The sequence below is a fragment of the Theropithecus gelada genome, chromosome 12, assembly GCF_003255815.1.
Source record: "Theropithecus gelada isolate Dixy chromosome 12, Tgel_1.0, whole genome shotgun sequence".
Classification (NCBI taxonomy): Eukaryota; Metazoa; Chordata; class Mammalia; order Primates; family Cercopithecidae; genus Theropithecus; species Theropithecus gelada.
The window spans coordinates 84,974,221-84,998,950 of NC_037680.1; the positions used below are offsets into that span (position 1 = coordinate 84,974,221).

The following is a 24,730-nucleotide window of genomic DNA, read 5'->3' on the forward strand; positions in this document are numbered from 1 at the left end:
TTTTAATGCTTTATTGAAATGAGTTTTAAAAATTTTTTCATATGAGAACACAGTAAAGGCAATCAATGACAGATTAATTTTATTTTGGATTAACTCTTTGAAAATCTGCCTCCCACTCCATCTCTGTGCAATATTTAATGCCACACATTTGTAAAATATGCTACAAAGCCAGCTTGCTCTAATACAGAAATACTATATACTCTCTGAATTCTCCAGCAATCTGCCAGTCACAATGAAGTAGCATAAGATCATACTTTTTTTTTAACAAAATGTAGCCATGTAATATGCTTCTAAAAGAAGAAAGCTCAACATCAAAAATAACACTTCAATTCAGTTATATCAAAAACTAGTTGTAAAGAAAAATGTACTGGCGAAAGCTGTGGTTTTAAGATGATGCTTCTCATCTGCTCCCAGAGAATCTATTATGAAGTTCCATGGTACAATTCCAATTTTCTAAGTGACCTGCAGAATAAAAGATGATTTTGGTATCAAGCACATCAATTTAACATGGACACAAACATTAGCTTTAAGTCTATAGGCAGTTAAGGTCAAATATCAGATACTAACTTACTGACAAAGATAGATTAGATTAATGTAATTACAAAAGAATTTTCATGGAATTATTCTGATATATTTGGAAATTGAGTTATATTTCCCAACTAAATGCAATATGTGATCCCATACTGGATCTTATACAGAAGGAAAAAAATGCTTAAAAAGAACATTATTGGGTCAATTGACAAAATTGGTGTATAGAGAGTAGATTAAATAAAAGTACCAATAATAGATATTCTGAAGTTGATAACTATTCTGCGGTTATTTAAGAGAATGACTTTGTTCTTAAGAAATACACACCTAGGGACATAGGGTAAAGTGGTAGAGTATATATAACTTCTAATGGCTCAGAAAAAAAAATATATATCTTTATCTATATACAGAGAGACAAAGACAGAATATAATAAAGCTAATAGAACAAAACATTAACAATTTGTGACTCTGCATAAAAGGAATATGTGGGTTCTTTGTATATTATTCTTGCAAATTTTCTCTAAGTTTGAAATTATTTTCACATTAAAAAGTTATACTTCTCTTAACCAGTACTACCCAAAGCAAATCAGTTTTTGGCCTTTTAGCAGTTACGTGTTATGCTTGTAGGATACTATTTTGAATTTCTGATGTATTGCTTTGGATTTAAATTTAAATTGTCCTCTCTCTATGTCTCATTTCCTTCCACGATAGCATGAATTTTTCATGAGTGGTGATAAAGAGAGTGATTATATTATTGCTTGACAGTGTCCTGACACTTTTCTTTTCTTTTTATTTTTTGAGAGACTTGCTCTGTCACCCAGGCTGGAGTGCAGTGGCATGATCTTGGCTCACTGCAAGCTCTGCCTCCTGGGTTCATGCCATTCTCCTGCCTCAGCCTCCCAAGTAGCTGGTACTACAGGCGCCACCATGTCCTGCTAATTTTTTCTATTTTTTAGTAGAGACAGGGTTTCACCGTGTTAGCCAGGATGGTCTTGATCTCCTGACCTCGTGATCCGCCCGCCTCGGCTGCCCAAAGTGCTGGGATTACAGGCGTGAGCCACCATGCCCGGCCTGTCCTGACACTTTTCTAAGCCTTTACACATATAACTTATTTAGTGCTTGTAGCAACCCTATGAGGTAGGTACTATCATGACTTTTTAAAGAGATGAAAAACTAAAGCACAGAGAGATTAGGTAGCTCACTCAAGTTATTAAGTGGGTAGCCTGGATTCAAGAAGTATGCTGTATTCTAGCTCTTTAGTATGGTCCTGTTCATTCCAAATTTATTTCCTAGTAATGTGCCCACTACTGACGCTTTCCCAGGACAATGCAGTTAAAAAAAAAAATCTTTAAAACTGTTTCCTAGCTGGGCGCGGTGGCTCACGCCTGTAATTGCAGTACTTTGGGAGGTCGAAGTGGGTGGATCCACGAGGTCAGGAGTTCGAGACCAGCCTGACCAACATGGTGAAACCCTGTCTTTACTAAAAATATAAAGATTAGCCAGGCATGGTGTTTGCACACCTATAATCCCAGCTACTCAGGAGACTGAGACAGGAGAATTGCTTAAACCTGGGAAGCAGAGGTTGCAGTGAGCCGAGATCACATCACTACACTCCAGCCTGGGCAACAGAGCAAGACTCCATCTCAAAAAAAAAAAAACTGTTTCCCAGAACACTGAGGGTTTTGTTTGTTTGTTTGTTTGTTTGTTTTGAGACAGAGTCTCGCTCTGTTGCCCAGGCTGGAGTGCACTGGTGCAATCTCAGCTTATTACAACCTCTGCCACCGGGGTTCAAGCAATTCTCATGCCTCAGCCTCCCTAGTAGCTGGGATTATAGGTGTGCATCACCACACTCAGCTAATTTTTGTATTTTTAGTAGGGATGGGGTTTGCCATGTTGTTCAGGCTGGTGTTGAACTCCTGACCTCAAGTAATCTGCCTGCCTTGGCGTCCCAAAGTGCTGGAATTACAGGCATGAGCCATTGTACCTGGCCAAGATTTTTTTTTTACAGTAATTTCCTATTTTCTCTTACTCTATGAAGAAATTCAGTGGCTGGAAATAAATAAAAAATTCTGAATGAGGCATTGTTTTATCTTGAGGTTAAAAAAATTGTTCTTTAGCTAAAAGACGTATAATATCTACAAGCCAAAAAGGAAAAATATTAAGCTCAAATATTTAAAATGAAAATATTCTTCAGATACCAAGCTGTGAAAGCATGTTTTTCATCCATTTAATAAAATATTTATTCCTTTAATATAGAAAGAATTCTAACAAACCAGTGAGACATACATATATGTATATTTATATGTATATGTGTAGCAAATATTTAAATGTCACAAGAAATATTAACAGTGATTATTTCTGAAAAGTGGGAAAGGGGTGTGAAGAAGAGGGAGTTCTTTTGCTTTTCATTTTATATTTTCTGTATGGCTTGAAAATTTTACTTATAAGCATGTATCACTATTAAAATTTTTAAAACTAGTTTAAAAGATACATTACCCAAGAGTTTGAAAAAATGCCTAAAATGCACAAATAATAAAGTGTGAAAGAAAAAACACAAAGGGTTTTCTGTCGTTTGATTGTTAAGAAAGGGCCTTTCTGGAAGGGATTCATCTCAGGGTCTGGGGCCCTACTAAAACATGGGCGTTTTTTCTTTTGACACTCCTGGGCTCGCAAGCATCAGTCAGCCTATAGAAAGGTCTGGTCCCTAGAACTGAGCCTTTGATACTATAGACAGGGTACAGAGATTTGAGAACCGTCACCTAAGGACTATTCACTTACTACCTACTGCCAATTCACTAAATAAAAATAGTTACTGAATCTCTGCTGCCTGCAAAGTACTTCATATACGTGTGAGAAATACTAAGGAAATAAAAGATATGCTTCCATCAAGAATCCAACAATCTTCAGTGGTTGTGGAAGAAAACATATATGGAACAAAATTATATTTAAAAATAAGATACCAATGAGTAATGTTTAGAGGTAGGTTTTCCTTACATAGGGTCCATTAATGAGGCTTTGGGGGTTTTCTGTAAACCCCTATTTCAGAGATCTTTTTGTGTGTGTGATTAAGTTTGAAGTCTAGATTGTGTGTGTGTGTGTGTGTGTGTGTGTGTGTGTGATTTCTGGAGTTGTTACTGTTTTTTTCATTGTTCCTTTGTTTTGCTCTCTAAAACTTACTGCTTCCAAACACGTATAAAAAATGACCTCATTTTTCAAATTCTTCAAAAAATTCTTCAGAAACAAAGCTATGGTTCTAGAAAGTCTAATACCTTCGGCCGGGCACAGTGGCTAACACCTGTAATCCTAGCACTTTTAGGGACTGAGGCAGGAGTTTGAGACCAGCCTGGACAACGTGGTGAAACCCCACCTCTACTGAACATACAAAAATTAGCCATATGTGGTGGGGCATGCCTGTAATCCCAGCTACTCGGGAGGCTGAGGCAGGAGAATCACTTGAACTCGGGAAGTGGAGGTTGCAGTGAGCTGAGATTGTGCCATTGCACTCCAGCCTGGGTGACACAGCGAGACTGTCTCAAAAAGAAAAAAAAAAAAAAAAAAGGAAAAAAAAAGAAAAAGAAAAGAAAAAAAATCTAATACCTTCAAATCTTATTATAGCAAATACGTGTGAAAGAAAATTGAATATGGTGACAATTTCCAAATAGTGCAGTTGTTCTGTTATCAGAATAACATTTATTAAAACCCTGATATGACCAAAGAATTCAGTCAGTTGCTAAAGCAGTTGCTATGATAAGGTTACATTTATAATTAATCAGATATAAGGGACAGAGAAGATAGTTTGCCTCTGAAATCTGAATAAATCCTAAGCCTCATGTAGTCCAGTCTATTCAGAGATTCAGTTTAAAAATGGATGGCACAGCAGCCAAACTAAATAAAAATAAATTTCAATTGTCACTTGTTTCCTGATGCAAACCCAATCATAAGTCAGCTATCAGTTCTCAAAGTTCCCTTCCCCCTTTCTACCTTACAGCCTTCCAGCATATCTAACATTTCCCATTCAACAAAACTCTAAAATATCCCAGACACCCACCCTGTACCACTTTTCTGATTCTCTCCCCTCTCAGCTTTTATTCTTTTAATCAGAGAAGTCTCTCTGACTTCTTAAATTTTCTTTTCACGTTGCACGTTACGGCTGAGAGCCCAGAGCTGGAAGAACAAAGAGCCCTCCTCCCTGTCTCCTTTCTTTCCAGCCCTGTCCGTCTCTGACCATTCTCTGAATTCTGCCACATAAAAATCGGGAATGAGATGGGCAGGAGCAGGGGAGACATTAAGCAGGAAAAAAGAAAATGATTATTACTGAGAGAGGAATCAAGAATAGGAACATTTTGTATACAGATATTAATACAAACTTTCTCCTCAATGTATTATTTGCATCAACAGAGTAACAGCCAATTAACTTGTGGATAGTAGTTTTCAAATGCTGAAAAGATAATAATGGCTAGTATTTATTTGGGGTTTACTCCGTGCTAAGCACTGTTCTAAACTTTTACCATGAATAATCTCGGTTAATCACCCCAACAACCTTAAGAGGTAGGTATCATTATTCTTCCTATTTTGCAGAGGAGGAAACTAAGGCACAGAGAGTTTAGCTTGCCTGCTGTCACACAGCTGATAAGCAGTGGGCTCTAGAGGCACCACCTCAGCCTCCTGAGTAGGTGGGACTAGAGGAGCGTGCCACCACGGCCAGCTATTTTATTTATTTATTTATTTATTTATTTATTTATTTATTTATTTACTTTTGAGATGGAGTTTCGCTCTTGTTGCCCAGGCTGGAGTGCAATGGCGCAGACCCAGAGCATCTGACTCCAAAGGCTAAACTTTTAACCACGCTATGAGGAAAGTACTCCCAAAATAGCTGGTATCAGTTTGGTCCAATTTACAATTTCACACCTACTTTGTTCTTTGGCTGTGTGTCTGAAAACCTTTGTGATGATTTCCATTCCGTGGCATTTGCTTCCTTTGTAGAGCTGCTGGTGGCATTTTTATTTGTTGTTCCCTTTCTTGACTTGACACCTACAGACAGATGTAGTAACCATATCTATATATAAAACTTTAAAAAAAAATGTGTACGTCCACGGTTTCATTTAATTTAATTTCATTAATTAATTATTTTTGAGATAAGGTCTCGCTGTGCCGCCCGGGCTGGAGTGCAGTGGTTCCATCACGACTCATTGCAGCCTCCACCTCCTGGGCTCTAACAACCCTCCCACCTCAGCCTCCTGAGTAGGTGGGACTAGAGGAGCGTGCCACCATGGCCAGCTATTTTATTTATTTATTTATTTATTTATTTATTTATTTTTGAGATGGAGTTTCATTCTTGTTGCCCAGGCTGGAGTGCAATGGCGCAATCTCAGCTCACTGCAACCTCTGCCTCCCAGGTTCAAGAGATTATCTCGCCTCAGCCTCCAGAGTAGCTGGGATTATAGGCGCCCGCCACCACGCCCAGCTAATTTTTGTATTTTTAGTAGAGATGGGGTTTCACCTGTTGGCCAGGCTGGTCTCAAACTCCTACCCTCAGGTGATCCGCCCACCTCGGCCTCCCAAAGTGCTGGGATTACAGGATCACAGGCATGAGCCACTGTGCCCGGTTTATATTTATAGGGATGAAGTTTCACTAAGTTTCCCAAGCTGGTCTCAAACTTCTGGGCACACAAGAGATCCTTCCAGCCCGGCCTCCCAAACACTGGGATTACCAGTGTGAGCTACCCTGTCCAGCCCGCCCACAGTTTTAGATCCTTTGCTTCTGGAGTGCTTTGCTCCCATTACCAAAGCATCTGAGAAATAAGACTTCCTTGATTTCAGTAATGGAGGGAAATTAAGCCCTAAGAGCCCCTGGTTCTTTCAAATTCAACCAGACACAGAAATCGAATTCCCGTGACAATTTTGACCTTACCTGGTGAGGCTATTTCCTAATCTCCTAGTTTTACTTACATTCCTCTAAGCAGATGAAAGTAACCAGGCTTACTCTGTTTGCGGGCGTATTCTGCTGCTTTGGGTGCTGTTAACATGGCAAAGGGGTGCAAGGAGAGGCGGAGAGATGAAACTTGGGGAACCTGAAAGGAAAACAGTCCTACTTTTAAAATCTGTCCATCCTTTGTGGCACGAACACCTTCTAGTTACAGCATTTGGCCTGTTTAATCAACTCTGCATCCTTGAGTCCAATTCTTGAGTACTGTCCATTGGACAGTACTCACAGTCCATTGATGGGGCGTGTGAAGCATATGAACATGAACTTGCACACGTGGCCTTTTGTTCCTGTACTTGGTTCCCATTGCCTAGAATGCCCTGTCACACACAGATACTCTTCACATAGTTCCCTTTATAGCCATTTCCTCCTTTTCTGCCCGGAGGCACCTACCTCTCTTTTACCATGTAACTCAAATGTCACCGCTTCTGAGAAATGTCTCCTGATGTCCTCCCATTCCCACTCTCCCTTGCTGGCAGAGCTCCCCCTGCCCACCTAATGCAGAAATGTTGGTTCACTCATCTGGCCAAAAGTCTTTAACAGGCACTTTACAGAAGAAGAAACATGTGAATAGTTGTCCATTGGTAATCAGGGGAATGCAAATTTAAACCACAGTGAAATACCATAATACACTTAACAGACTGACAAAACTGAAAAAGCCAATGTAGATAACCTGCATTGCTGGTAGAAATAGAATTGGCACAACCATTTTGGAAAGCAATTTAGCTTTATGTAGAGAGTTGAAGATGCTTATACCCACGGCTTAGCAATTTCATTCCTAGGCATATACCACACAGAAACTCTTTTGCTGTGCAACGCTTTTTGCTTTTGCAAGAAATAACTCGGCCAGGCGTGGCAGGTCATGCCTGTAATCCCAGCTCTTTGGGAGGCTGAGGCGGGTGAATCATCTGAGGTCAGGAGTTCAAGACCAGCCTGGCCAACATGGCAAAACCCCGTCTCCACTAAAAATACAAAAAAATTAAGTGAGTGTGGTGGCGGATGCCTGTAATTCTAGCTACTCGGGAAGATGAGGCAGGAGAATTGCTTGAACCCAAGAGGCAGAGGTTGCAGTGAGCCGAGACGGCGTCGCTGCACTCTAGCCTAGGCAACAAGAGTAAAACTTCATCTCAAAAAAAAAAAAAAAAAAACCTCAAGTGCCTGAAAAGGAAAAATAGATGACAACATTGTGGTATATTCCTAGAGTGGAATACTATATGTAGTGAAAAGACACTATAGCTATGTTAGCTGTGTGCAGCAGTATTAATAAGTTTCTCAAACATAATGTTGAATAAAAAAAGAAAACCATTAAATGACACATTTGCTAATATTCTATTTATAAAAACTCAAAAAGTTGTGCAAACTTAAACAATATGTAGATTAGAGATGCATATGTGGTAAAACTATAAAGAGGTAAAATATAGTAATCAACACATAATTCAAAATAGTGGTAACCTAGGGCGAAAGGAAGGGTATGAGACAGGAGAGGGTATACAGAGAGCTTTAAAGCTGTTGATACTGTTCCATTTTACACACTTGGATTTGTTGGTTTGCTTGGTCTTTGTCCTTTAAATATATATTGTTAAGTGTTCATTTGGACACAATTAACAGTGAAAGTGTGTTTTTAATCCCTCGTTTACTATTATTATTATTTTTGAGACAGGGTCTCACCCTGTCACCCAGGCTAGAGTGCAGTGGCGAGATCTTGGCTCCCGGCAGCCTCCACCTCCCAGGCTCAAATGATCCTCCCATCTCAACCTCCCAAGAAGCAGGGACTGTAGACACACAACACCACACCTAGCAAACTTTTGTATTTTTTGATAGAGACAGGTTTTTGCCACATTGCCTAGGTTGGTCTCGAACTCCTGGGCTCAAGTGATTCTCCTGCCTCAGCCTCTTAAAGGGCTGGGATTACAGGTACTGCATCCGGCCAATTCCTCATGATTAAGATCTGTCAATATTGAACTTTTATTTCAAACATAGGTCCCTCCCCTTATCATGAAAACATTTTAAAATTTCTGCACAATTCAGTCTGAGTCAGCATCCTCCAAAAAGAGAAGATGCTTGGCAAATTACTGGAGTAAGTGTGAGAGGGTGGAAGCCAGGCCTATCATGAAGGGACCAGGCTGCTGTCAGGAGGAAGGAGGCTGGCCTTCGAGTGGGGGTGAACTTGGAAATAACAGCACTAAAATGGAAGGTCCCCTGGTGCCACCATCGTGTGCTCGATACGTGCGATCTTGATGAGTCCTCAGAGTGATCAGGTGTGTTTGGGGAAGTGTAATCATGCCTGTTTAGACATGCCTATTTACATATGGGGAAACTGGGACTTGGAGAGAAATAACTTATCTGAAGACACACAGCTAGCAAGTGACAAAGCTGGGACTGGACATCAGTCTGTTTGCCTGTGACATGCTCTGGACTTGGATGTCAGTTAGGATGGACTCGAATGATAGCCAGTCAGATGGACTCAAATGATAGCCAGTCAGACGCTGGGGTCCGGCTTCATGAAGAAAGAAGGAAAGCAGAGGTTCTAGTGCTGTCTGACCACCTGCCTTTGTCTCTTTCCTCTCTCTGATGTGCTCATTTCCACTCTCTCTGTCTCTTTCTTTCTCCATCAAATGGAGCTGAAGAATATTTTTATTTTTGTTTGATTTGTTGAAGGAAGATTTATGTTCTCTTTTCTTCAGGTTAAAATCGAATAAAACACGGTTGGGTGCGGTGGCTCAGCCTGTAATCCCAGTTCTTTGGGAGGCCAAGGGGGGGTGGATCACTTGAGGTAAGGAGTTCAAGACCAGCCCTGACAACATGGCAAAACCTCTCTACTAAAAATTTTAAAAAATTAGCAGTGCACAGTGGCGCGCACCTGTAATTCCAGCTACTCAGGAGGCTGAGGCAGGAGAATCACTTGAACCCGGGGGACGGAGGTTGCAGTGAGCCAAGATGGCACCACTGCACTCCAGCCTGGGTGACAGAGTGAGACTCTGTCTCAAAAAAAAAAGAGTAAGACATTTTATATTTATCCGGGGCTAGTTGTCAATAACCCTCACTTGCATAACGCCTTTAGTTGAATTTTTTCTAGGAGTCCAGAATCCTCAGCAGAAGAAAGCTCCCTATCACCAAAAACCGGCTCCCTCTCAGGAGGTAGAACCTGAGGCTGAGTTGGTGAGCAATCCCGCGCCTATGACGCCTTTCTACCATCAGGTGGCAGCACATACTCTGGGAGAAGGTCATCAAGCCTAGCGCAGTACCCATATTGTGTCATGTGGCCAATTCCAGTTGCAGGAAATTCTACATAATCTGATTAGTATTCAACAGAGTTTTAAGCTTTTGGTTGGGAAGGATTTTAGCTGTTGCTTAGGAGACATTTTATCGGAAGGAATCATTCAGATATATGTAACAATTAAAGAAGAATCTCTGGCAATATCTTTTTTTTTTTTTTTTAAACTCCTCTTTCTAGTTAAAACCATTTTTTGAAATTATGTTAAATTCCAAAAGATTCTTAAAATAGCCTTACAATTCAGTCTTAGAAATGCTACATTCCTACTGAGAGATTCTGCTAATTCCTAATTCAAGATGTGGCAAAAGTCCCTGAGTGCAGCTGATGTGTAGCTCCAAGAGTAAGGCCTGAACTGGCGTTCTGGAAGTGGGGAGCCTGTGAGGCTCACGGGGCAGATCCTCAGACTCTTAGGCTCTCGTATTGGTAACTCAAATTACACTCTCTGTGATAACTGGTTGTCCAAAAGAGGCAAAGTTCACATTGTGTTAATAATACACGTGGATACTTGATTAGCTATTTAATTTTTGAATATTTAGAGCAGTAGTTCTCAATCTCATGTGATTTTGCCTCCCTGGGGACATTTGGCAAAGTCTAGAGACTTTTCTTTTTTTTTGAGATGGAGTCTCCCTCTGTTGCCCAAGCTGGAGTGCAGTGGCACTATCTCCACTCACTGCAATCTCTGCCTCTTGGGTTCAAGCAATTCTCCTGCCTCAGCCTCCTGAGTAGCTGGGATTACAGGCACCCACTACCACACCCGGCTAATTTTTGTATTTTTAGTAGAGACGGGGTTTCACCATGTTGGCCAGGCTGGTCTTGAACTCCTGACCTCAAGTGATACACCCGCCTCGGCCTCCCAAAGTGTTGGGATTACAGGCGTGAGCCATGGCACCGGGCTGACATTTTTAATTGTCACAACTGGCAAGAAGCTACTTGCATCTAATGGGTAGAGGCCAAGGATGCTGTGAAACATCCCACAGTGCACAGGACAGCCCCAGACCTCCATTCCCTGAGTACCAGAACTTTAATTAAAGCTATTATTTGGAGGTTACCATGTGCCAAACACTAAGGGCTTCACTGATTCTAACTTACTTCATTCCCACAACAACCCCGTCTTTGCGTCCAAGTTTTTACAAATGAAATTGAGAATTAGACAGGTTAGAACATTTGCCCAGAATTATTCTGCTTGTAACTGTGGAGCTGGGATTCAAACCCAGGAGGCCAGGCTTTGGAATCCTAGTGCTTAACATTACACAATCTGCCTCTCGGATAACATATCTATATATATACTACATATACATATAGTATATATACATATGTATACATATCTGTATATTATACGTATACACATATGTATACATATATATACAGATATGTATACATATATCGTAGTATAGTAATCAATGGCTCAATTATATATATATACACACATGTATGTATATATAGTATGTTTGTGTGTGCGTGTATATAAAATCGAGCCATTATTCACATCACATAGCAATAAACAAATACAAGCAGCCAGGTGCAGTAGCTCACGCCTGTAATCCCAGCACTTTGGGAGGTTGAAGCGGGTGGATCACCTGAGATCAGGAGTTCGAGAACAGCCTGACCAACATGGCGAAACCCCATCTCTACTAAAAATACAAAATTAGCCAGGCATGGTAACGCATGCCTGTAATCCCAGCTACTCAGGAGGCTGAGGCAGAGAATCACTTGAACCCGGGAGGCGTAGGTTGCAGTGAGCCAAGATTGCGCCATTGCACTCCAGCCTGGGCAACAATAGGGAAACTCTGTCTCAAGAAAAAAACAGCAAACAAACAAACAAAAACTAAGACAAAAAACAAATACAAGGCTTTAAAGAAAAGTCAGCCCCTGTGACAATATTATCTCTCTCTGTTCTGAGCTGGTTATTGTCACTGATTGTGAGAATGGGGACTATGTGTCACTGAACAGAGAAGGTGCTGAACAAAGGCTCTTTAATGAATAAATGAGTGATCAGATGGATAGGTAGAGATTGGTTGGTCCACCTCTACATGGTCTGTCTTCCCTTTCTAGCACCTTTATTTATTTATTTATTTATTTATGAGACGGAGTTTTGCTCTGTTGCTCGGACTAGAATGCAGTGGCACAATCTGGGCTCCCTGCAACCTCTGCCTCCCAGGATCAAGCGATTCTCCTGCCTCAGCCTCCCAAGTAGCTGGGATTACAGACATGCACCACCACGTCCCGCTGATTTTTTGTGTTTTTAGTAGAGGTAGAGTTTCACCATGTTGGCCAGGCTGGTCTCGAACTCCTGACCTCAGGTGATCGACCCACCTCTGCCTCCCAAAGTGCTGGGATTACAGGTGTGAGCTACCATGGCTGGCCTTCTAGCAACTTTAAATGAACCTGATTTATCTGAGCTACTCAGACACCCATGTTTGCAAACCTTCTTGAATGATAACCCAGCCAAGCCTGGAGGGGTCCACAGTGCGATCCTCTCGAGGATGTGATTTTCCAAATTAATCTTTCGGTCATGTGAGTTGGGACCAACCAGTCAGATGTGCTGATACCTTTCTAGACCTTTCCCAGGTACCAGAAGATGACAGGAAGAAAACAGTGACTGAAACAGAAGGGTTTGGGGCTCACGCTTGCATGTATATGTGCTGAGGGGTGGGGGGAAAGGAGAAAGGGCAGCCTAGAAGGGAGAAAGCTGCAGAAAAAGGCAAGCAGGAGTGAAGCAGTATGATTTGCTTGGCTATCCAAGGAACACAGAGAGCTGGGCTTTCTTTGAAAACCAAGAACATCTTGATCTCTGAGGAGGGTCAGGCCTGAGGTGGCTTATATCTCAGACAAGGTAAGCTCCAATATAGGATATAAGATCTATAGGATAAGTAATCTTGGCTGGGTGTGGTGGTGCATGCCTATAATCCCAGCACTAGGGGAGGCCAAGGTGGGAGGATTGCTTGAGCCCAGGAGTTCAAGACCAGCCTGTGGAACATAGGGAGACCCCCATCCCTAAAATTTTTTTTTATTATTATTATTTTTGAGACAGAGTTTCCGCTCTTGTTGTCTAGGCAGGAGTGGAGTGGCGTGATCTCAGCTCACCACAACCTCTGTCTTCTGGGTTCAAGAGATTCTCCTGCCTCAGCCTCCCCGGTAGTTGGGATTACAGGCGACCACCATCACACCCGGCAAATTTTTTGTATTTTTAGTAGAGTTGGGGTTTCACCATGTTGGCCAGGCTGGTCTCGAACTCCTGACCTCATGTGATCCACTCACCTTGGCCTCCCAAAGTGCTGCGATTACAGGCGTGAACAATTGCGCCCTGCCTACAAAAAAAGTTCTTAAAAAGTTACCTTGTCTGACTTGCTCACCACTGTGTCCCCTGCACCTACAATTATACTGAATGAACAGATGAATGAATGAATGAGTGAATGAATGAAGTGAGTTGAAACGAGAGGGATCAGAGAGAAAGTTCTGATTTTCACAATCATCAAGGGCATTTGAGTCTCAGGACTGCAGTCAGGTTACATATGGATTAAGGTGATAGGAAGGTTGGTTTTGATGTAAACACTTGACTCCTAAGGTGGACCTAGTGGGCTCTTGAACTCTACATGACCCCAGTGCTTGCACAATGATCTGCAGTAAAAGAGCAAGGGAGGCAGGCATTCCTGTGGCCCAGCCCTGCCCCTGCCCTGCCCTCCCTTCTGAATCCAGGTGGGGGCGGGGAAAGCCACAGTGTGAGCAGAAGGCCTGGGCATGAGGGCGTTAGTTCTCCCTCTTCCTCCCTCCCACTGCATGGCCTTCACCACCCCACCTTCCTTTTCCTCTTCCCTCTTCCCTCTTCTAGAGGTATCCGAAGGTGAAGGGATCAGTAGTTCACCTCTAAATAGCAGTTCATATTTAAATGTTTACTTAATGTTCATACATTTACAAGTGTCAAAAATGGAAGTGGTCTTAAACATTAATCAGAACACCTTTTTTTTTTTTTTTTTTTTAAGATCAGTCATATGGAGGCCCAAAGGAAAAAAGGGATGCATCTAGGGTTTCATAGTCGTGGAGTCAGAACTCAAACCCAGGTTTCTGAACTCCCAGGTCACTGCTGCTTCTACTGCTAATGATTTCAAAGTAGTTTCATGGGAGGAGCTGGGAGTGGGGCTCACACCTGTAGTCCAGCTACTTAGGAGGCTGAGGCCAGGATTTCGAGGATTACTGGGTCCCAGGAATTTGAGACCAGTAGTGATACCCGTCTTTAATAAAAGTAGTGTTGGCCGGGAGCGGTGGCTCACGCCTGTAATCCCAATACTTTGGGCGGTTGAGGCGGGTGGATCATGAGGTCAGGAGATGGAGACCATCCTGGCTAATGCGGTGAAAGCCCGTCTCTACTAAAAATACAAAAAATTAACCGGGCATGGTGATGGGCGCCTGTAGTCCCAGCTACTCGGGAGGCTGAGGCAGGAGAATGGCGTGAACCCGGGAGGCAGAGCTTGCAGTGAGCCGAGATCGCGCCACTACACTCCATCCTGGGTTACAGAGCGAGACTCCGTCTCAAAAAAAACCAAAACCACAGCAGAATAAAATTCGGCCCCCAAGCCTGGTACTCTCTTTGCTGCCTCTTTGCTGACGCTTCTCAGCCTTACATGAGACACATTTGTTATTACTGTGTGGTCTTTTACATATGAAAGGCATTTCATAAACATGTTATTCAAGTAAGAAATGATTATGTCTAGTTTTGTACATTTTGATGCAAAACTGTTATTTCGTAATTGATGTCTGAAAATACAACATTATACATTTATACACTAAATAAATTCTCTCTAAAAATCCCTTATATTGACAATCCCGGGTCACCCTTACCTTGATGGTACCAGAACTGGCAGAAGAATCAGCCCCATAAATTCTAAAGACTTCCTCAATCGGGATACTGTTCTGTTAAACAACAACAGCATTAACAAAGTATGATCATACCATGGCTTTTCTTTTATTACAACACAAAGCTAGTATAGCTCCAGCATGTCTAAAACTGTGCTTGGGTATCATAAGTACTAAATACAGTAAATAACTTCTGATCAATGGATGAATCAGTTTTCCAGATACCAATTAGTTATGTCTCTCATTCTTTTCTTTTTTCTTTGCCTCTTAAATAAATGTTTTCACATACAGTTTAGAAGTTAGTCTTTTTATTACGTTAAAAAATGAAGCATTTACTATTAGTAACTCCTAAACATTTAGAAACATTGGTTGAAAAATAATGTAAATATTCATTACTGTGAAAATGCTCAGAGTAGATATGAAATATTCATATAGGCAAATAATATTCTTTTCCTTACCATTAAGATTCCAGCATAAGATGATAAAATCATAGCTTCTCGTTCTCTACGATTGGGATACATGGGTCTGCCACGGAATGGCATTTTCCTAATGGGGAATAGGAAATACAAGTGGAGGATTTATTCTTGTTCTTTTGGATGCCTGCTGAGGTTGTGATGATAATCGATAAGTAATCTGCAATGGCTGTGTGCTATCCGCTTATTTATCTTAATAAAACTGATGTGATTGTTCCTCCATCGGTGAAATCCAAACTTTGAATTTTTAACCTTCCAATAATGGTGATGAATTTGGCCTCATCTATCCATGTTTTCACAGCAGTCAAAGACTGGCAGACTGGCCACTGTGGGGAATGTTTACGGTTTTGCGAACCATTATCCTTTCCCGTTCTTGTGGCAATTTGCTTTGGGGGAACTACCTAACCCCACTGTAAGCCTATATGCTTCTAGGGGAGCCCACTACACCCCTAGATTCCAAAAGTGAAAAATACACTGTGGACTGAGCTGTCAGTGTATTCCACCTCCCCTGCACTGCCACTGTCCAACCCTAGACAAGTCAGGTAACAGCCACTGAGACACAATTATGTGATGAAAAAAAAAATATATATATATATATATGTGTGTGTGTGTGTATATGTGTGTGTGTGTATATATATGTGTGTGTGTATATGTGTGTGTATGTGTATATATATGTGTGTGTGTGTGTATATATATGTGTGTGTGTGTATATGTGTGTGTGTGTGTATATATATGTGTGTGTGTGTATATGTGTGTGTGTATATATGTGTGTGTGTGTATATGTGTGTGTGTATATATATGTGTGTATATATATATCTCCACCCTTCCTCTGATAATGAAATAGGCTGAAACTAGGAATGATGTTCACCCTGAGGAAATGGAGTCAAGAGGTAGATCCATATGACATTGTTTGAGTTTTGAATTAAACCATGCCTAACACAGTCCTACCCGTGGACTTTTCAGATTCAAGGGCAATAAAATCTACTCCCCACCTTTTTTTGCTTAAGGCTGTTCAAATTGGATTTTCTGCTCATTGCAGCTAAACCCTAACTGTTATATCTCTCTAGGATCAAGTGTGTAGTCCAGAGCCATTGAGTAGAAAAAAAAAATAACAGGCCTCTGGAATAAGCGATTTGATCCTGTCCTCATTAGTTCTGTGTTCTTACCAATTGAGTGAATCTGCCTGTACACTCCCTACACACGACAGAAAATGCCAGTAATCCCAGAAAGAAAATTATTCTGCGCTTCAAATAGCTCAGCTGAGATACATATCTGCCTAAATGCTTAAGAATTTGTGTTTTGTAGTCCTTAGGAAAAGATTACAGCCTTTAACTGTAGAACTGACTGTTTGAAATTATGGCATGTACACAGTAAAGCAGTCACGTTTCTAATCCAGAGCATTCTTTATTTTTGAGATGGAGTCTCACTCTGTTGCCCAGGCTGGAGTGCAGTGGCACAATCTTGGCTCACTGCAACCTCCGCCTCCTGGGTTCAAGTGATTCTCCTCTCCTGCCTCAGCCTCCTGAGTACAGGTGTGCACAACCATGCTGGGCAAAGTTTTGTATTTTTAATAGAGACGAGGTTTTACCATATCGGCCAGGCTGGTCTTGAACTCCTGGCCTCAAGTAACAAGTCTGCCTCGGCCTCCCAGAGTGCTGGGATTACAGGCATGAGCCACCGTACTCGGCCCCTTAAGATACAACATTCTGTGCAAGAAAGTCTTTTATCTCACAGAAGTCAATTGGTAGAGATGCAAAACATGGAAACATGTAACTTCTTCAAGTTGGCAACTGTGGAGGTTCCTCAGGTGTCTCATTGAAGAGGATATTCCCCTGTAGTGTTTTCAAATCAGAGTGCCTCATGATGGAAGATGTTAGGGCTGGAACTTCCTCTATCGTTAATCATAGGCACAAATTAAAAAGGAAAGCAATAAACCTATTTCAACTTACAGTTCCTCCCACTCCAACCAAGTTAAGTCTTCTGAGGGATGCAGCCATTGCAAAGCAACACTGATGGCCAAGTCATAGTGTGCCTGGGAGCAGGAAGCACAGAAAGCAAAGAAACAGGCTTAGACATTGGCCGAAGTACTCTCTGGACCCAATGACAATGGTACTGCTAAGCCTATTCTAGTCTGTCATGTCCAAAATGGGAAGGATCATTAGCTTTAATAATCTGATGCTCAGACAGATTTTTTTTTTTTCTCAGACCTCACCTCACAGGGATGAATCAGTCAGAAATATTTTGGGATCTTCAGACATTAAATTTATTTCCCACTAGAGCAGTTATCTGATTTCTGTGATTTGGAAATGAAAGGAGAGATCAGTGAAGAATTATAAACTTGGAATCAGAAAATCTGGGCTCAAATCTAGGTATTGCCAACAACTCACGGAATATCCTTAGGTGAGTAACTGATGCTCTCTGGGCCTCAGTTTCCCTAAATTTTAAAATAGAAAAAGGTAAGGCTGGGGGAACAGGGCTGCAGGGAACAATTTCTGGTTCCATGAGTAGAATGTAAGAAATGTGCTTCCAGGGGTGCCGGGGCAGTGTGGTGAGAATTTGGAAGGATGGGCCATTTTATGTCTACCTGGAGAGATAGCTAGAATCCCAAGAAGCTTCAGAGACGAAAGCTTCATTGAAGCTGGGGCTTGTGGGATGAGAATGTCTACAGATGGGGAAGGAAATCACAGGTAGAGGAACTATAATGAAGCAAGGATGGGGCAGGCGGGGAGTGGGATAGACCTGAGTAAGTGACTTGCTGAGAGTTTTACACGCACACATAGTAAAAAGCTGAGAACCAATGCAGAGGCTCATTTTTATCATAGTGACCACCTTTTCCTAGTAATTCCTAAGAGTTCTTGTTCAGTAAGCATATTTACCATTTGTCTATCAAAATATTTCTTCTCTCCTTTCAGTCCCCACACACAGAAAAGGAAGATTGGTTTTGTTTTTAATTATTGTAGAGGCGTTCTTAAGTTTTAACATTTTTAAACAGTGGAGTTATTTCTTCCAGGGACGGAACCAAACTGAACAGGGAACCTAAATGAATAAATAAACAGGAAGAATCGGACCATGACCAGTTGTTGCAACCTGATCCGAGGTTTGACGCCTTGGCATCACCTGTTTGCTCATTTGAAATGCAAATTCCTACGCTGTGGGCCCACCCCATTTCACCTCCTGAATCAAAACAGCCTTGTAATATGACCTCATTAAAGTTTGAGAAGCACTGCTCTAATCTACTTAATTTATCTGTTTAATATGTGTACAGAGAGAATAAGGCTTAACTGTTTCCTTAGCTCCAGGGTAGTTTTGAAAGCCAGTGAGACTGACTCTACTTTAGTCAGAGAAGAAGAGGAGAGGGGAGTGGAGGGACAGAGTCTTTTTTATTAGTGCAAGGATAGTAAATGGGCAGTGGAAAAACAGGGTGTGCTGATTTCTTTTGAGTTAGATCTTTATATGGTTTCTTCCTTAATTTCTGTGATGTGAACTTTCAGATCCTGAGTCTGGGTTTCAAAATAAATAACACCAAGGATTTTTAGGGTTACTTAATTTATTTGGTTTTCCCCCACTGATGCAAATGGTAAAGAAATTATTTTGAGAACTACGTGATAGCTAATTTTATCAAACTCTTAACTCCACGGATGTAACATTTTGCCTTGCATTGATTTTGCTTTTTAATCTTCTTTCCTAATAGCAAATAACTCTCATGATTTTTATTTTCTCATTCTCTTTTTGCTTTCTGGTTAGTGGGTTGAAATGACCATATGAACAATCTCAGGGTGAGGAGAAGATGAGGAAGAGGACATTTGGGGGATGGGTGTCAATATTAGCCTTGTTTATTGTATAAATTAGATCCTTTTTCTGTCTCTTTAATACACATATAACACAAATATGACTCGCATCAGCATGCCTTTCTTTACCATATCATCTAGAGAGGTGAGCTGCCTTCTTCCTTTTGGGTCAAATTCATTTTCCCGAAGTCTGATGCCAATATAATCTCCCCTTAAAAGCAAGAGAGCAGCATTGAACCATTGAAGTGACACAGGCTCAGTCTGCAGAAAAAGGCTTTTTTTTTTCCCCATCCCTCCCTCCTCCACCAAAATACAACAGAAGTTGCTGATACTCTGGTAGCTGAGTTAATATTCAGTTTTGGTTTACATGGTAATTCTACAGTGCTGCAGTTTAAAATGTCTAACCATAATTAGCTGAAATAACATTTATCTAAAAATTAAACTCAACTGGAACAGAACTTATAGGAAAGTAAATAATATGCCAAATACCCACACACAGAAATGGTTTTACAAGACCAAAAGGATTGAGACACACTGTTTAAAATAATCATTTGCTTCCCATGTTAAATTCAAGCAGCATGTCCAAAGTTGATAAATTCCAGATACATAAAATTCTGTAGGTAAGTATTCTTTTCCATAAGGTTTTTTCTCTTTAGAATGCAAATACCCTTAGGAGGAGGAGTGCATGAAAACTTATTAGTGATTCCACTTTAGTTTATCCTTAGCAGATCCTTTCCTAACAGTGACTTTTAAGAAAAGAAGGTAAAATAAGCACCATGAGGAGAGAAGAGAGAGAGGTGCTACTCTGGGAATGTCAGAGAGAGGAAATGGGTGCAGGAAAAGAAGGACTATGGCATCTCCCATGTTGATCTCGGCACATCTCACAATTTTACGTAAGGTGGAGAATAAGTTTATTTCTGGCTTCTAAAATCTTTTCTTCTGAGTCACTAAGCTTAACTAGATTGATAAAAATTCTTAAATTTCTACTGAAATTTCAGGATACTTTAAAGTAGCCTAAATGTATTCTTCGGATATAAACTTGTATTTATATCACTTTTGAAATTCCAAATCTTTGGATGAGATATGTGGAAGAGTTGGCATTCCTGATCATGGTTTGTTCTTTACTATTCTATTGGTCTCTAACATATAACACAAATATGACTCGCATCAGTGTGCCTTTCTTTACCATATAATCTAGAAAGGTAAGTTCCCTTCTTCCTTTTGGGTCAAATTCATTTTCCTGAAGTCTGATGCCAATATAATCTCCGCTTAAAAGCAAGAGATGAATATGAACTCACATACATGTGCATACACATATATGTGTGCACGTGTACTATATATGAATTCACATATGTGTATACATGTATATATGTACATATATGTAAATTCATAGTTTCTTCTAGTATTTCTTAAGGGCTTGTTAAAATTATCTTAGAAGGCCAAGAAAAGATATTTGATGGGGATGGTGATAGCTTTTTTATGAAAAGGGTATTACTGTTGTGTCTATAACACATATGAGATAGAACATAATCTTTCTTTTTTCTTTTTATATGGTTTGTGATCTTTCACCAACATTCGTTAAGTACAAGTCAAAGAAAAACTACCATGGGAGGAAAACATTTCTTTCAAAGGAAACTTGATGTTTTCTGTGTTTGTTTTAAAAATGGTCAGATGTCAAGAAAAAGGAGATGAATTTCTTAGTCAATAAGGCTGACAATAAAAGAGGCAGAGCAGGAGGCTGCAATTCAGATGCTGGGCCCTTTCAGGAATCTCTCGTATACCTTTTACCAGCAGAGGCAGACCCTTTCAACGGTGCATCCTGCCTACACAGGCTGACTGGGACATAGGCTCAGCTCTCAGGCTCTAGAACGCAGATGCCTTGAATGTGCAGGCTGCCAGCAGAAACATCCTCCCAAAAGTTTCAGCATCCTGCCTTGCACCACATGTGAGGCCTCCCTGGCAGGAGACCGAGAGAGGCCAGATCACCCTCTGGTTTTCTCCTACCATGCAGAAATAGATTCTTCCTTTGATTTTTACCCGCTGCCAATACCCAAGCCATCCATGACATGAAATCCACTGAATGCCAAGTGTCATAAATGAAAGTTATTCTCAATCATACTTACAAGAGCTTTTTCATTTCCTTCTTTATGAGCCTTCTTTCCATGTTAAAGGCTTAGCCAGCTGAGCAGGTATCTGCAGCTAGCAGTACACTTGAGATCCTGTGGGAAGACCCAGCTTCTCTGAGCCTAGAGGCTACAGCAGCAAATCAGAGAGAATTTGAGTTAGGGATGCTATCACTCCAAATACCAGTCATGGAGTCCTAGGCTCTGGAAGGGATCCGAGGGAGCACCTCATTCAGGCCTCTTATTCAGCAGATTCGAGGTCAAAAAGCTGCCTGGAGGCTCATGCACTGTACTTTGTATTTATTTGACACCTTTTATTCCTTCCAAATTTTTCCAGCACTTATTTACTTAATTTACTCTTCCTTGCAATAATCTAGCAAGTAAAACCAAAATGGTTTGTGTAATAGCTGATGAGACTATTCGGGCAGAACCATCCAAACTAGATGGATGTGATCCATCTAGATCTAAATGCGTTTGGGTTTTTCTGTGAGCATAACTCCCAGTGAGTTCACCCTGGCTCAGTGGCTCATAATGCAGTTTTCCATAGACTCCATCTATACCCTCCTATGGCCAGGAGGTCCTTGGAAGAAAATGTGGTTATGGGAAATATGTCTTCAATTCCCACCCCTGCACTGAACCAGAAATTGAAGATCAGGTGATGGGGTCAAAAGAGGTCTGAAGTCATCAAAAAGCAGTCTGTAGAAAATCATCACTATTGAATGGGGTACTCAGGGAGAGGTATAAATAGGGTATCTATCTGTGATTTTTTATTTATTATTAAATTTATTTTATGGTTGGGCCACTATCTGTGATGTTTTATTTATTTTTAAATTTATTTTATGGTTGGGCCACTATGACCAAATAGTTGTTCAGACATTATCCCGGATGTTTCTGGTGTTTTTTGATGAGATTATCATTTAATTCAGTGGATTTTGAAAGCAGATTGCCCTCTATCTGAGTGAGCCTTGTCCAATCAGTCAAAAGCCTTCATAGAACAAAAGACTGACCTCCCCCATGCAAGAAGGAATCTGCCAGTAGGTAGCCTTTGGATTCAAACTGCAACTCTTCCCTGAGTCTGCAGGCAGCTGGCCTCCTCTATCAGATTTTGGACTGGCCAAGACCCCACAATCATGTCAACCAATTCCTTAAAATCAAAATATTTGAGCAAAAGAGATGGTTAAGCCTATACTGCACTGTGTGTGTGTGTGTGTGTGTGTGTGTGTATCCACACACATCCTGTCAGTTCAATTTCTCTGAGGAACCCCAATACTCAAATATAACAAAATGTTAGTAGTTATTGACTCCAGAATTCTAAACCCATGGGTGTTTATTGTACTACCCTTTGTACTTTTAAAATTGTACGTGTATTTAAATCACTACTCTAAAGATGATTGGAAAACAAACTTTAGACACGGTTTTTAAAAAAATGGTACCATATAAGCTTCACTTGATTCAGCTCTACTAACAGTAAGCAAAGAGCAAACAGGATGGCGCTGATCTAAATAAAGTATTCCCTAGTCCACCTTCATTATTTTGGATAATTTTTTTTTTTTTTTTTTTTTGAGACAGAGTCTCGCTCTGTTGCCAGGCTGGAGTGCAGTGGCACAATTTCGGTTCACTGTAACCTACGCCTCCTGGGTTCAAGCGATTCTCCTGCCTCATCCTCCCAAGTAGCTGGGATTACAGGTGCATGCCACCATGCCCAGCTAATTTTTTTGTATTTTTAGTAGAGACAGAGTGGTGTCACCATATTGGCCAGGATGGTCTCCATCTCTTGACCTTGTGATCCACACGCCTCGGCCTCCCAAAGTGCTGGGATTACAGGCATGAGCCACCGTGCCCGGCCATTTTGGATCATTCTTGCTGCTGCTACATCTGCTTCAGTTTTTGGGGAGTGAACGGGATGTGGATAAGATGAAAGTGGGAAGAAAGTAAGAGCATTTCACAGGAAATTGATTAAGTATCAAGACAATAATATTGCCCCCTACAGAGTCAACGGGGAGAGAATGCAGCAAGCCATAGAGGTGGCCCCATTGCCTAGAGAAGAAAGAGCACTGGACCCAGGAAAGCCACACTCGTTGACGTGGCTGTGCATCTTCTGCTTCCCAGCCTCAGGTATTATCCTAAAAAGATGGGCCTGGCTAACATTGCCTAGAGCACTTGTTACCCCAACATTCTGTAACTCTATAAAGTCTGGCATGCATTAAAAGTCTTCTGATTCAATAATTTGGAAAAACATTTGTTGCTAGACTATTTGGCCTATCTCAATTCCTTGAAGGGGACTAAGGCACACTTAGCATGTGCTTTAATCCATTCTTGTCTTGTAATTCTGAGCAAGCCCTTTGAGTTTCAGACTTACAAGTTATAATATTTGCGTTGCTCGGTTGTTGTGACAGCTTCCTCTTAGATCATCCCTCATCCTCCCCATCCCCTGCCCCCCACCACCGCCATTCAATATAGTATAATATGCAAAGGTTTCGATCTTTAAAATATGAGTATATCCCACTCCCAAACCACTAAGCTGTAGATCAGAAGACCCTGTGAGGCCACCAACTAGCTGTGCACCTTGAGCAAATTAATTTGCCTCTCTATGTTTCTTCATTTCTTCCTCTGTAAAAAAAAAGTATTGCATGATTGGAGAGATTCCTTACAGCCGTAGAAGTGAGTGATTTATAGGCATTTAGTAGCTACGCCTGGTTTAAAGAAGGCCATTTGCACAGACTCTAATTCAGCTAGATTTGAATTCTGCCAGTTACCCCTCTTCTCTGACTATAGAGCTCTAAAGAAAACAAGACCGCTGTGTGTTTTGTGTGTGGCTGAAAGCACACACAAAAGAGGTACTGGAAAGATGTCAGCTGTCTCAGGCTTTAACTGTTTCATAGAAACAATTCCCTAGAAGTCAGAGCCCCCAGATTCTATAGGAATATCATTTCCTGGAGAATATCTGCACATTCCATGCAGGTTCCCTGCTGCAGCCCTGCAATCGTGGTACAGGTCTCTTGGGCTATTCTATTAGGTGCCTGCTCTTAACAAATTCCCCTTTGAGAATTGCTCACCAACCGGAGACCTATTCCAGTGCTTTTGTTCTTTCTCTGCTTCTGGAGGCATGCTGGAGCATCCGCGCGTCTCAGACTGGTGCTCACAGACATCAGGATAACATGCTTTTTCCTGGTTGCTAGGAAACGGTGAATGAATTAAAATCATTTGTTTTTAAAAATACACTCCCCCACGCCCACCCCCATTAAGGGTTGAGGGAGGATGAAAAGTCATATATTTGGGACAGGATTGTGATCCTGGCCTGAAGTTCACATGTCTTTTTACCTGAGTAGGCTTGTGTTTCCCATCTAAATGATTAATTGAAAAGCCAGGAGGATGGGAGGAGTTTACCTCCCCTGGAGTTTTTTATAGCATTTGGCTGCAGACATAGGAATCAATTGACTAAGCAAGGATTGCTGGGGAAGCTAGTAAAACTCTGACTCCTACATATTTAGGGTGCCCCAAAGTACCCAATGACGCAAAGATCATTCTACTTGGTGAATGTCAACACAAAACAGTGGCAATCCTGAAGAAACATCACCTGGGTTCAAACCATCACCATCTTTCTAATGATAAATGAGATCCCTGCCCACACACCTGCCTCCTTGTCTTAAACACTTGCTCCCTTGCTTAAAGCTTGCTAATGGTTTCTGTCTGTGTCTCCTCTATACCAC

At 41.2% G+C, this 24,730-nt stretch overlaps 1 protein-coding gene across 2 annotated transcripts; it reads right to left on the reverse strand.

Moving 5' to 3' along the window:
* C12H2orf80 (chromosome 12 C2orf80 homolog) lies at positions 1–24,359 on the reverse strand. Of its 2 annotated transcripts, XM_025405171.1 has the most exons (10): positions 24,342–24,359; positions 24,077–24,195; positions 21,021–21,150; positions 19,027–19,108; positions 17,059–17,141; positions 15,095–15,182; positions 14,622–14,693; positions 6,512–6,599; positions 5,441–5,559; positions 1–462 (listed from the first exon to the last, which is right to left on the reverse strand). In XM_025405171.1, exons 3-10 carry the CDS (start codon positions 21,059–21,061, stop codon positions 454–456), a joined length of 582 nt encoding a protein of 193 aa, XP_025260956.1. In that variant the 5' UTR covers positions 21,062–21,150; positions 24,077–24,195; positions 24,342–24,359; the 3' UTR covers positions 1–453. The 2 variants fall into 2 exon arrangements, with proteins under 2 accessions (XP_025260956.1, XP_025260955.1); XM_025405170.1 differs by lacking the exons at positions 19,027–19,108; positions 24,342–24,359 and adding an exon at positions 20,084–20,165 and having other exon boundaries at positions 24,077–24,196.
* Positions 24,360–24,730: the final 371 nt, after the last annotated feature.

Bases quoted from the DNA above. Each gene is read 5' to 3' on its own strand.
- C12H2orf80 (XM_025405171.1), bottom strand. From the start codon at position 21,061: ATGGAAAGAAGGCTCATAAAGAAGGAAATGAAAAAGCTCTT. The intron at 6,600-14,621 runs GTAAGGGTGACC...TTTTCCTTTCAG, and splicing joins CCAGTTCTGGTACCATCAAG to GTTCCCCAAGTTTCATCTCT. The intron at 5,560-6,511 runs GTAAGCCTGGTT...ATCTGTCTGTAG, and splicing joins AGAATACGCCCGCAAACAGA to GTGTCAAGTCAAGAAAGGGA.